The sequence below is a fragment of the Diplotaxodon limnothrissa genome, linkage group LG7, assembly GCF_057381915.1.
Source record: "Diplotaxodon limnothrissa isolate DT_005_m linkage group LG7, D_limnothrissa_male_GT1.1, whole genome shotgun sequence".
In the NCBI taxonomy this organism is placed as follows: domain Eukaryota; kingdom Metazoa; phylum Chordata; class Actinopteri; order Cichliformes; family Cichlidae; genus Diplotaxodon; species Diplotaxodon limnothrissa.
In genome coordinates, this window is record NC_140602.1 from 60,380,448 (window position 1) to 60,393,667 (window position 13,220).

The following is a 13,220-nucleotide window of genomic DNA, read 5'->3' on the forward strand; positions in this document are numbered from 1 at the left end:
GGACCACAACGAGTAAACAGTTCATACAAAAAAATGTCAACTTTAAAAAAACCACATTAAGAATAATTTCAACTTTATCTTGATGACTGCTGACTGTCCATTTTTTTGTCACACATGCATCTTTTATGTATGACCTTGATTTTTACAATTGGTTTAACACTTTTAAACATACAGTATACAGTGCCAACAATGATCCTTTATCCAACTAATAACATTAAAATGATCATGTTTAACAATTTGTCTGATACACACACACGTTCTCTAATGAAAACAGTTGATTATACAATACGTAAACCCGTGCCATGATGGGTTATAAATGTAAAACAATATAAAAACATACTAACTTTCAAATGGCAGAAAAATGCCATGACACACAGCTCATATAAAGTATTTTTGAAAGCCCTCAAAAGAGGGTAAACCAACAGAGGGAAAATGAGGCTTTGTACATTTCACAGTGCTGAAGGATGTCAGAGAGACAATGAATGTCAGTGCTCTCCCAGCTTTATGTTGTGGAAAAGGCCTACTGGCAATGCCTTCATACTTTGGGCTTTTTCTCATTTACTCTATGACGACATGTGTCTTTTAGCTCTACACCTTAACCACTCTCATTTTACATTGTAATCATGTGTGTATTTAAGAAAATGTTTGTCAGTTTTCTTTATCTTGCATTATCATCAATTCCCAGAAGATGACCACAACTAAGAAATGCATCATGCTACCAATTAGTGGGTCTCAAGCAAGAAATACTTGTATGAATAAATATAGTTACTTATAGTATTTAATTTAAATAAAATTGCACAAAATCATCAATCTTTACCTGAATAAATGTAAACAAACTAAATTATGTAAGATTAATATTTAGTTATTTAATTAATAATATTATCAATTACCAAAAATGTCCAATGTAATCATCTTCAGTTTCCCAAGGTTGGCTCAAACTCATCAAACCACTGCTGCTTGAAAATAACTATAAATACTTTTAAATGACCCCAAGTTTACTGGGTTTGGATCATACCACATTCCTTTGCAATCTTGTAAATTTGAATTTTCTCATAAATTGACCACAGCGTTATAAGGTTAGATCAACCTCACCTCACCATTGACACCACTCATGGCTTCCCCCATTATAATCTCAGAAGATCTGGCTGTTCTTATAAATAGATCACACAATGCTTGTTTGGATTAACATCAACTTCCAACAGATATCACTTACAAATTTATGATTTATAATATGAGAATGTCAGAGCTATTCTTGTGTGTGTGTGTGTGTGTGTGTGTGTGTGTGTGTGTGTGTGTGTGTGTATATATGTATGTATGTATGTATGTATGTATGTATGTATATATATATATATATATATATATATATATATCAGCTCTTTCAATGATGGTCCCATGTAATATTTTCATACAAATAAAAGGGAAACTGCTCCAGCACCTCTTTACACCCTATATGTGATTTGACCTCAGTAACTTATTTCTGAGTTTAGTTTACAAAATACTGTTTTGTAAATCTTATTCACACTATGCTTCAAAATGAAAGTTTATATGACTTGTGATCGACATGTCATTAGCCAATACACAACTAGTTTCGCAGTCAGACCCGCCCCTCCTTGTCACATTCAAATGTTTGTTAACCAAAAGCTGAAAACAGTAAATTCAAACCTTCAAACGGGGCTCCAACTTGTATACCGTCTATCGAAAACACACTTATCCCAAGCCCCAGTTTGATTTAACTGGTCATTCTTGGGCAATGTGTTTATGTAAATAACCAGTGCTAAATGTTTTCTATTGCTTTCCATTGTATTACTAACAAAAATCTTAGAAAAACAATTGCTTTCAACTTTTTCAACTCAGAAAGTGAGCTCATAGTTGGATTTGACTTTCCCCTCAAAAATTAAATGCAACAATGAACCTGCACAGCCATGATACAACCCTGGCCGTTGGTCACATATTCTGTAGCATAAAATTGTCTTTCTTTTGGCTAATATTACCAGACAATGCAGATGCAGACAAATTGCTCGTCACTGGCAATATGCTATCTGAAGCCATATCAGTATTTGAGTCGTGAAGTTTATGTTGGAGTCTGTTGGTAATTAGTGGGATATTATTGGCTAGAGCCAAACAAGTTTATAAATAATCATTATACCATTTAGGAGCAGTGTATCCTATGGGGGAGTGACCCTGTTTAGCTTGAACCTTTACTTTTAGAACTGTGTAAACTTAACACACACAAAGAAAGCTACAGAATGAGAAAAATCCCAAAAGCATAATAGGGGTGCTTTAAACTAAAGGTGCTATGTAATGGAAGGAAATTCAAATTAATTGTATATATAAATAAATATATATGTTTTTTAAGCTGAGTTGGCATTAAAAATAAGCCAATAATAACCTTACAGAAAACCCTAATTTTAAGGCAAGAATACAAAAATATTCTTGCATGAAACTTTTTGTTTCCATTATCATACTTAACATGTGGACAAGTTACAATACAACGATCTGCAGACAATTTGCAGCACTCACGATGTGCAGAAGTGTATGTTAATGTATGAAAATCCCCAGTCAAATTTTGGGAACTCCTTTATGAATGTACACCAATAAAAAAAACCAAACAAAAAACAATTTAATCACTAAATACAAAATACTCCAGCCAGTGATTTGTGCTATAGTTTCAAATGCTGGTCTGTAGAGTCAATGCCTGTGTACTGTTGCATTCTTCAAACTCATAATAGTGTTCACATTTCGAGAGTGTTCCTACGTACACCTTAACACTGTACTCAAAGAATTTCAGCAGCAGGACACTTCAGAGCAACTGATACACAAAAAACAACATAACACACACAAAGAAGTTGGTGAAAACTGAGCCGAGCTACAGCAAAGAGAGAAAGAGGTTGGAATGGAAGTTTGACTCAGTTGTTCTCGAACAGAGAAAGCAGATCATCACTGCTGTTGTTGGGAAGGTCCGGAGGGCCCAGATAGGACAGCAGCTCATCTGGGTTGGTCAGCTCAGGAAGAAGCTTGATGACAGATAATTAAGGAAAAAAAATAGACACTTAAAATGTTTTTAAAATTAAATAAACACTGAAAGTTTGAGATACAGCAATCTTATTAAAACTGTATTCAAATCTTTATATACACAAACAAGAACTAAACTTCTTGTTTACCCCACTCTTTCTGTGGATCATGTTCATATTTCTGTTCCTTTATGGGAAATGTTTTGCTACACTATGTTTATACGTTTTTATGATTTCTTTACTATTCTTTTTTTTTTTTTTTTAAACTGAAAATTTAGTACGACATCAACAGGCCTCTACTCACATCTAGCGTATGATCTGTCCCCTCTCCTACAGGCAGTCCCGGGCCGCTCAGACCAAAGGTGCCTTCGCTCTGTCCGAGGGTATTCTGGGTATTGGTGCTCCGCTGTGGCAGAGGGCTGCTAGTGTCACACAGACTCGGGTTACTGTGCACACCTGAGCCATGCTGCTGGAGGATGTTATGAGAGTGGTCAATTTGTCCAGAATGAGCCGTCTGACAGGAAAAATAAAATAAAAAAGGAAACAAGAAGGGAATGCTTATTTTACAGTATCACATGGACAACATTATTCACCACAAATAATACAATAACGAAGCAGCTGCATGTGACAGGATTTGTTTTAGTGGCCGATGACTGTAAGTGTGAGCAAACATGTTGTTGATGACAGCCAAGCGCAGAGAAGCATGATTATAAGCTGGATGCCAAATGATTCAAACCAAAACAAATAACTAACCAATCAAAAGGCAAACACTCTTAAAGCTAATTGATAACTTTTAAAATATTAGGGGGAAACTTTACATTTTGTCTATTTTGCCAAGCACTTTCATGACCATGAAAGGTGTGCATTATTTTGAAGTCTAAAATCAGAAAACTGCTCTCCAAAAATAAAGAACATTAAACTTTTACAAAACACTCTTTTTTTTCTCACTTTTAATGAGGCAGTGAGAGAACAGTGTGTTACCCAGGAGCTCTAAGAGACCATAAAAGACTTTATATACTTAAATTTACCATAACAGTTCTGCTTACTTAACAGTTAATAATAATCCTCATCTATCTTATATTGGGGCTTGGTGCAGACCTCAGTTCATCCTCTATGTGAAAAAAAGCCATTTTAGCCCATTAAGGCCATGCTCCCACATAAGCCCACATTATTTCTGATGGGCTGCCCTTTGCAAAACAAGACCATCTCTGAATTGAGGATGGGGCCTAAGGGTACATCTTTCGCCATTTTACAATGCTGTGATTGCAGCCATTCCCCGACTCTCTGTGAATGGTACTCGTGGCCATTGATCAGTGGTTGTTGATAAATGGTCATGAGAATTTGCATAATTATGATAAAGGAACTGACCTCCCAGCCCATTGTTCCTTCAGTTGGCTGGTTTCAGTCATTATGCAAATGTACTGTTTATAAGATTGGGGAAACCTGCAGTCAGCTGAGACTGAAGAAGTCACTTGGATGTGTGATGAAACGTTTCTCCCACAAAACGCTACGTCCAGATGAACAGAATCAACTTTTGGAGAAGTGGGGTCACTGCCAAACGGTGTGGGTGAGAAAAAACAGTGCACAATATCCACTCAGTAACATCCTATTACAGCACTCATTGGTTAGGTTAGCCGTTTACTCCGTTCATAATCTAAATCAGGAGCGTCAAACATAAGGCCCAGGGTCAGAACTGGCCTGACAAAGACTCAAATCTCCCCCACTGAACAGCTTTAGAAAATCTAAAGGAGGGTATCAAGCTTGGACTTTTAACTGTATTTTTATATCTTATATAGCTTTTCCTGTTGATAAAGCTCTCCCCCATGGACATTAAGGTTGGGCGACGTAAAATTTTTCCAATCGTCAAGCCAGTAAATGACGACAGGCGATAGATTTGTGCAAGTGACTTTTTAACAGGCAGAGCAATGTAATCATGCACGGACTGATTTGCACATTTAGAATTTATATGTTTTGTTTGGAGGGAATATTTTAACCTTGTTTCAGCATTAATATAGCTACTTTATGGATTATTCATTTATTTATTCATTTGAGATGCGCCAAATCACACATAAGACTTAACATTACGTTGAAGATTTAAATGTTTTTTAAAAAGTTTGGATTTAAGAGCAGGAATCTCTGAGATAGAGGTTTTCAGTTGAGAAAACATAACAGACAAAATAATTTGAAACAAGAAGTCAGACTTCCAGTAGCTTCTAGTAGCTAGCCCTAAGATAAACTACTATGTGTGCTTCTTCAAGTAATGGACTGCATCAATTAGGGTTACATAAACAACAGTACAGTATATAAGAAGCCTTTGACTGTGGTGCATTTATTCTTGTTTATCGCTGAAGTCTACTTAGCATCAAAGGAAAATACCTGAGGAAACTGACCCTAATTCTCATTGCTGTGGCCATAAGGTCCCTCTTTTTTCCTGCCCGTTTATTTACATATATATTAATTGGGTATTAAAGATATCCAACCTGCTCAGACTGATAAGGGAGTGGAGGTGGTGGTCCAGAAGGTGCATACTCTCCTAGTATTGGGGTCCCAGGAGTGTTGGGGAAATCTGTAAATCCTGGCTGGTTGGAGAATCCCTGATTCCCTACAACAAAAATAATAGCAAACATTATTTCCATTGAGCAAATAAAAATGGGCCAGTAGATACTTTTTTTCCCTGTTGCATAATAGTACTCAAGGCAACAGTGGAGAGAGAAAACTTCCTGCTGAAGAGTCAAAGAGCATATCTTTATTGCAGTGCTTGTAATATTACTTAGGTCACCTCACATCTATCTTCTATGCTTGTCTATAGTTTCTGCAATGATGCACAATATATATCATGAGTTACAAGTGGGGATAGCATGGAAACCATGGAAACTTCATTTTCTGGGCATTTCTGACCAAGCAAACAGTCCTCTTTAAAATGGTATCAATTAAAGAAAAAAAAAAGCTGTCAAAGAAAGTTGCACCGAAAAAAGTAGATCCAGCAATACATTTGTCAGGCTTTTAAATCCATCTGATTAGAATCAGTGGTTCCACATCAGATCAGGGCTCTTAAACCATTTTAGAAATCAAAATTACGTTTTTTTTTTAAGACCCATTTAAAATCTCAACCAAAAAAAAAATCTTGACATGAAATGGCTATTTAAGACAGCTTTTTTGGTATACAGCTCTTTAGCGGTGTAATCCCTATAATAATCCCTTAAACCACAGGGTAGGGATTACTGGTATGATAATGGACCGGTGTGGTAAAGTGAATTTGGGAAAGTGTTTCACATCAAGTAATTTTGTGTTTTTACATCAGTAAAAATAAATGAAGACACATAAGCTGCTACCTTAACTCATTTGACTTAACAGAGTACTAAACAGACCTTATTTGATTGAGGGAGCATATTAGTTATTGTTATTTATCATTTTATAATTTTTATTTTTAATACAGTTACAGTCATGTAGGGCTTTTGTACTGAGCACTCAAAGCACTTTTTTAAACATGTATCTGGGCAACATGGGTTCAGTATCTTATTCAAGTATAGGTTGACATGTAGGTGGGAGTATCCAGGGATCAATCCACACTTTCTAACAGTGTTGCATCGGTTAATTGAAGTTTGTGGGCATGTCTTTATGCACAGTTTTTTTAAGGTCTCAACTTTGGTCTTGTTGTCCACAGGACATTGTTCCAGAAGTCTCATGGTTTGTTCAAATGCAAATTTGGAAAGTGAAGTAGTGTTGCCATGCTCTTTTTAGTGAGATGAGGCTTTCTGTACTTGTGCAGTGTTTTTCTAATCTGATTGTCATAAACGTTAACATGCTAACTCTGCTCTGTAGTATCTCAGATGTAGCTCTTGGGCATGGTGCCATTTCTCTGAGCATTGTATGACCTTGGCTTTTTGGGGGAAATTTGTTGGAACGATCACTCCTGGAAAGATGGCAAACTGTCTGTTTTCTACTGGGGAAAAGCTTCAAATTGTCTGGAAAAGGCCTTTTAACCCTTCTGAGAAAGAAAGAGAGAGACAGACAGACGGACGGACGGACAGACAGATAGCAACAATTGCTACCTTAAAATCATTGCTGGCTGATATCTTTCCTCCTTGGTATCGTGATAATAGATAACTGTCACAATTTGTAAATGATACAGACTAATGAGTGAGGACCAAGAATGCTATATCATAAGTAGGCAGAAAACGAGCCATTTATTAAGGCTGGAAAAATGTAAAAAAGCATAACACAAATCTAATGAGGAAACCGTGACACTAAAATCAAACATGCAGGCAGCCGCCAGTGCTACTCAGCCTCCTAGTAATCTGAGAAGGTAATTTCATTTCATGGTGCAGGTATTCATTGCCACTCGCGCAATTAAATTCCTTGTGTGCAAATTCAACATCCTGTGTGAATAGAACTTAGCAGCTACACGCACAAAGAAGCCTTTGCACACGTGAGTCTGCTTTGTGTGTATGGGTGCAGCTTCACACTCTTGTGGGTAGCTTTTGCGCTAAAAGCTGCTCGCTCAAATCAGACTTTTCACTGTCTGGATGCGGAGCCCAAAGGAAGAGGGGTCCTAAAGTGACTGGTCACTTTAATGGAGGTTATTGCATTAAACAGAGTTACACCATGGCAGCAACTTAAGTGTTGTTTTAAAATGTATCTGTTTATAATTTCGAAAATAAAGTTTGCTCTTAACAACAGTTGCTGTTTGCTGTGCAGCAGTGGAAATACTGACAACCAGTGTTGGTCAAGCTACTTGAAAATCGTAATTAGATACTAATTACGGATTACTTCTCCAAGAAGTATTCCGTAATTATTTTTTACATTTTGATCTTGGAGGTTAGGTGGGTTAGGGAATGTGAATAAAATGGAATCAGACTTAAACTGTAACAAAAAAATCTCATTATATTTTATGTATGTTAATTATAACCGCCTCTCTTCAAATTATAACAACAACAAAAAAAAGTCCTCTTTCATACCTGGCCGACTGTACTCTGGGGTGTTCCTGCCTCCTGCATTCAGACTTTGGTAGGGGGATGATGCTGGGCCCAGAGCAGCAATCATTTCCATCACATTTGGTAAGACCATGTGACTTGGACTGACTGTGCGACAGCGTTTGAGGACTGGTCCATCAGGCTCCTCTTTTATATGAAGGTCAGGTTTAACAGGCACCGGCCTCCAACCACATACTGGGTCAATAGTGATCTCCTCATAGTCTGAACTGAGGAAGGGAGGGAAGGGTGAGACATGAAAATTGAGGACATTAAATAACAAAAATAAATAAAATGTGGAGCTTTTATCAAATTCTGTCCATTTCTAATATCATGTGTCCATAATTCATTAAATGCAGTTTTACTTATATAGCACCAGTTCCCAGCAACAGTCATTTTAAGGCATTTTATACTATGATGAGCTTCCAATATTAAAGAGAGAACCCAAACCATCTGATGATTCCCAATTAACAACACTGGAGTGATGAATGAAAACTAATGCTCCTGTTTAGATCCATCACTTGTTGTCCTCCACTTGTTCTGTTTCCTCATGTTTTTTAAGGACACACCACACAGCATGTTAAGAAATGCCAATAATAGCTATTTCTGCTAATAGTGCTTTTGGAATCCTATTGTTGGTGGGAAAAAAACTATTTTATGTCTTTCAAACTATGTTATCTTTGTCATTTCTCATGAATTCAACTAAAATGTGAACTAATTAAGTGTGTTTGCAATGGTCTGCTATTAAAGTACCTAAAAATACTATTTAAAACTGGTTCTTGGCTTAGTTTTCTGTTATGTGTAGCGACAAGACTAGTTCATTTCATGAGTTGGGTGCCTTTTTTACGCTTGAATGATTCAAATGGTCAGAGCTAAGTTGTTCACCGAACAAAAAATAGTCCTCTGAAAATGGTCAAGTAAAGACTGGGCAAAAAGTATGTGAAAAAGCAAAACTTTAAAAGATTTTAAAAGAATAATTGGAAGCAAAATATAAAGAAATAAAAGGTGACTCAACATTTTTGTTGTGTGTGTGTGTGTGTGTGTGTGTGTAGCATTATTGTGAACCTTGTTCTTTTTAACCACAAAAATGTAGTGAACTGAAAATTGGCAAGCTCTTTAGATAGCAGTTTATCATTTTTCAGGATTATGGCAAATAAAGAATTACTTTATTTTTTGTTAAAAATGACAGCAGTACAGAAGTGAGTATATCAATTAAATTCAATGTCATTTTACTTGTATATATCAACGGTAGTCGTCTCAGGTACTTTATATTGTAAAGACTGTAGAGACATAAAGAGAAAGCACCAACAATCAAACTACCACCTTGGAGCAAGCACTTGGTGACAGTGGGAAGGAAAAACTCCCTTTTAACAGGAAGAAAGCTCTGGCAGAACCAGGCTGGGGGAGTAGCAAGCATCTGCCATGACTGCTTGGGGGGTGAGTATCATGACCCAGTGGTATGGAAATACCACTGGTTAAGTAACTATTTACAGTAACAACACTTACTTTTGGATATAGACAAGAATCCCAAGCATATATTGGTCAACCTCCAGTCCTTCTAGCAAAGCTGTTTTACTGTGAACAAGAGGAGCAAACAGCTGGTGAAAACTTTATGCTGATTACTGATTATGAAAAAAGGGCAACAAGTCATTGTTAATGCACTTACTTGCAAACAGGGCATCGCCAGGTCCCTCTTTCACAGTTTAGCTGCAAATAGGACTCCAGATCGAAACACTATAAAAAAAAGATCAAAGATTTCCACGTTGAAAGAACTCCACCGAATTTATCTGGAGGTGTAAGTAATAAGTGCACACATGACTAGGGATGGGTACCGGTGTCCGGTGCCATGATGGCACCGGTTCTGACATAAACGGTAGTAACCAGACCGAAAAGCAGCGCACATTTCGGTGCTTTATTTCGGTGCTTTTTTTTCCTGAGCTGTGATACACTTTAGATTCTAGCCAATCATTTTACGTTTCCGAGGATAGTAGGCGGGGCCAGGTACGTACGTACGTTCTGTTAAAGCAGAGCTACAGATTAAAAATGCCCAAGGCGAAGCGGTTAAAAGTCTGGCTGTACTTCATAGCAAAATATGCAAACTCAGCAGCCTGCAACAAGTGCTTTAAGCTGATACTGTGATACTGTCAAAGGAGGTAACACCTCAAATCCGATGAAACACCTGGCGACGCATAGCGTTTTTTTTAAAAGCCCAGAAATGCGCCGTATTTGATAGCTTGCTGCGAGACCTCACACCGAGCACATCTACTGCGGGTGGGTTGCCTGTTATGCAACATCCCCCAAAAACACGAAGAGGAGAGTCCTGGCCCCTAGCCCTGCCAGTGTAGCAGAAATGATGACGGATGATGATGGCAGCAGCAGCCGTTCTTCTCTGCGTGAGTAGGCTATACCACGTTATTACATTAATGCATGTAAGGTGAACTAGCAAACATCATCATAGCTACATGCTGCTGTCTTCTTGTTTGATGGCAGATACTCCCTTCACCCTGGCTAAAAACGCTAAAATGACCAAAGAAAAAGTGGAAAACAGTTTAGGACAAAGTTTGTGTTTTTTCCATTGTTTAAGCACTGCTTCCAGCCAAGAGTGATACCATATATGCCCCATAGCTGCAGAAAAGGCTAACATTGTTATATTTTTACAAAAAACAGCTGAACATGAGAGGTTTTTGGACCAATTTTGTGTTCTCCATTCTTTAAGCACCGGTTTGAGCACCGTTTGAGCACCGGCACCGTTTCAAAAGTACCGATTTGGCACCGGTATCGGATAAAACCTAAACGATACCCATCCCTACACATGACCTTACCTGTATGTGCCTGCAGTCATGGCCTCTGGCTGGCAGCTGGATTCGTTTGAATGTGATGGGGCATTTGAGAGAAACTTTAATAGCCGTCTGCTCCACTCCATCCTCCCCATTCAGACCAGGGGTTCCAGGAATGGTGCCACTGCTGAAGTTTCTTTTTACTGAAACAAAATGACCATAAAAAAGAAAAAGATGACTACCCGAGTGCTCCTAGTACTCCTTTGAGGAGAAAACTCTACAGCCGAAATAGACAAAGATTTTTCTGTATCAATGCTGGTGTGAAGACTGTTTGTCCTGTACTGATCCCCTTGCAAAGTTTCTTTCAATAAATCCCCAAATCAGTTTTCTTTCAATGGTGAATTTTATTTTTCACAACTGGAAGTCTACAAAGTTAGCTCCTTCATTCTTCATTTTGTATTCTCTGTAACTTAGAAGGTAGAATGGGTCATTTACTAATCAAACGCTTTGTGGTTTGATCCCTGACTATGCTAGTTTGCATGCCAGATATCCTTGGGGAAGCTGCTAATCCCAAAGCTGCTATTTGATGCATCCACCAGAGTATGAATGTTAGATAGAAAGCACTTAGACAGAAAAAAGGGCTTGTATGAATGTTGAATGAGACATGTTGTACAAAGTGCTTTGAGTACTCAGTAGTGCTATGCAAGTACCAGTCCATTTGCCAGTTGCTACTTTTCACCAATACTGAATACAATAAGGAATTCGGTTCATAAACTATCGTGTCCAATGATTAGCATTATCATATCTCTAGACTATAAGTGTTTATTGTCTCTCTGCTTTTCAAATCTATTTCCTCACATATCCTGCATACTTTTAAAAAACCAAGGTGGCTATGGTAAAACTGGGGTGGCTGTAGCTCACGCGGTAGAGCAGGTCATCTACTGATTGGAAGGTTGGTGGTTCGATTATCCTTACTAACCCCATGTTGCTCTCTAATGCATCCATCGTAGTGTGAATGTGTATGAATATTAGATAGGCACTAACAGCTTAGAAAAAGTGCTTGTGTGATTGGGTGAATGAATTACTTGTATAAAGTGCTTTGAGTGCTCAGATAGGGTAGAAAAGCGCTATATAAGAACCAGTCCATTTACCAAAACTGTTCAACTCGAGGCTTAGTCACAGAACCTTGGTAATCAATATGCGACCTCACAGCTAGTGTTGCATAAAATACAAATACACATACACACTATACCAAGTTGTACAGGGCTTCACTGAATGAATGCACAGTGTTAAGTGGAAACCAGTGGGCCCTGCTATAACTGATGAGGTTGATAACTCACTCTTTGTAATGCAGTGCTCGGCCGGCAGCAGTCTCTTCTTCATCAGACCCTGCAGAACAGACCTGACAGATGGCCGGTGCACCAACTGTAGCACAAACAGGTGGGACTGGGGACAAAGAGACATGAGGGGCAAACAGGAGTACAAAATGAGGTTAATTCATTAGTTCAATGTAACGTACTGTACTAAATTTTCTGCATTTCTGTGACCGAGTCAGGAAACAGTCACATCGAGGAACTTACACAGCAGCATGCTGTCACTGTGATCTGTACAGTGTTGCGCCCTGGCTGACACACTTGCTTTAGATACAAGGGCTTGTGGGAGGTTTTGTTGTCACCTCTTTCAATGGACAGAGGAGTTGCATTAACACTGACCTGATGAAAATGAAGAAGAGAGAAGAAGAGAAAACGTCAACAAAATCCTGGCAAATTAATTACCACCTTTAGAAGATCCCTTCTAAAGGTGGTAATTAAAGTTGAAATGTGGGGACAGTTACCTCTTCAAAATGTTATCTCAAGAACTGTTTATAATTAGTCACAGGAAACCAAACCAATAAATACAAAACATATCCAGCTATCTCAGCTATCTCTATTATAGACCACTGAGTTTTAGACCATCAGTGTGATGACATTTTTTAATTCAAAGTCAAAGTTTCCCCTTTCATATCCATTCAAATGCCTCTTTAAGGGTTCAGACTTGGCTTCAGGTTTAAAGTAACAATTCGATTTAGGGTCAGAGTTTAGTGCTTAGTCTAATCGTTAAACCTATGAATAACAGACATATGAATGCACTGATAATAAATGTCCATACAAAAAGCCAAACGTACATACGTGTGTATATTGACGTCCACAAATATATAACAGACATGGATGCTTACTTGCACAGAGGCAGGCCAGTTAGTGTTCATTTGTCTGTCTTCGTGGTGGTAACACTTAAACTGCAGCTCTAAATCTGGCCTGTGGAGGGAGACACAAAACAGCTGTCAGGGGAAAAGACTGGGTGGGGTTGTCAGACATTCTTCATTTGTTTTCTTTCTGCTGTTTTAAATTGCTCAGGAAGAGAGCAATTTATTTACATATCACACCACAGTCAAGCACAGTGTCCCTCAAATATTTTCAAAAAGA

At 38.1% G+C, this 13,220-nt stretch overlaps 1 protein-coding gene across 3 annotated transcripts in view; it reads right to left on the minus strand.

Moving 5' to 3' along the window:
- Nucleotides 1–2,394: 2,394 nt before the first annotated feature.
- The window catches only part of LOC146629417 (zinc finger MIZ domain-containing protein 2-like), a 33,038-nt gene continuing 22,212 nt past the window's right edge, over nt 2,395–13,220 (minus strand). For all 3 annotated transcript variants that reach the window (XM_085360088.1, XM_085360090.1, XM_085360089.1), the window contains 10 exons: nt 12,974–13,052; nt 12,339–12,470; nt 12,099–12,204; nt 10,804–10,961; nt 9,648–9,715; nt 9,488–9,556; nt 7,970–8,211; nt 5,492–5,613; nt 3,316–3,525; nt 2,395–3,014 (listed from right to left, as the gene is read on the minus strand). In XM_085360088.1, coding sequence (XP_085216214.1) covers nt 2,907–3,014; nt 3,316–3,525; nt 5,492–5,613; nt 7,970–8,211; nt 9,488–9,556; nt 9,648–9,715; nt 10,804–10,961; nt 12,099–12,204; nt 12,339–12,470; nt 12,974–13,052 — 1,294 coding nt within the window. In that variant the 3' untranslated portion in view covers nt 2,395–2,906. The remainder of the gene's footprint in view (nt 3,015–3,315; nt 3,526–5,491; nt 5,614–7,969; nt 8,212–9,487; nt 9,557–9,647; nt 9,716–10,803; nt 10,962–12,098; nt 12,205–12,338; nt 12,471–12,973; nt 13,053–13,220) is intronic.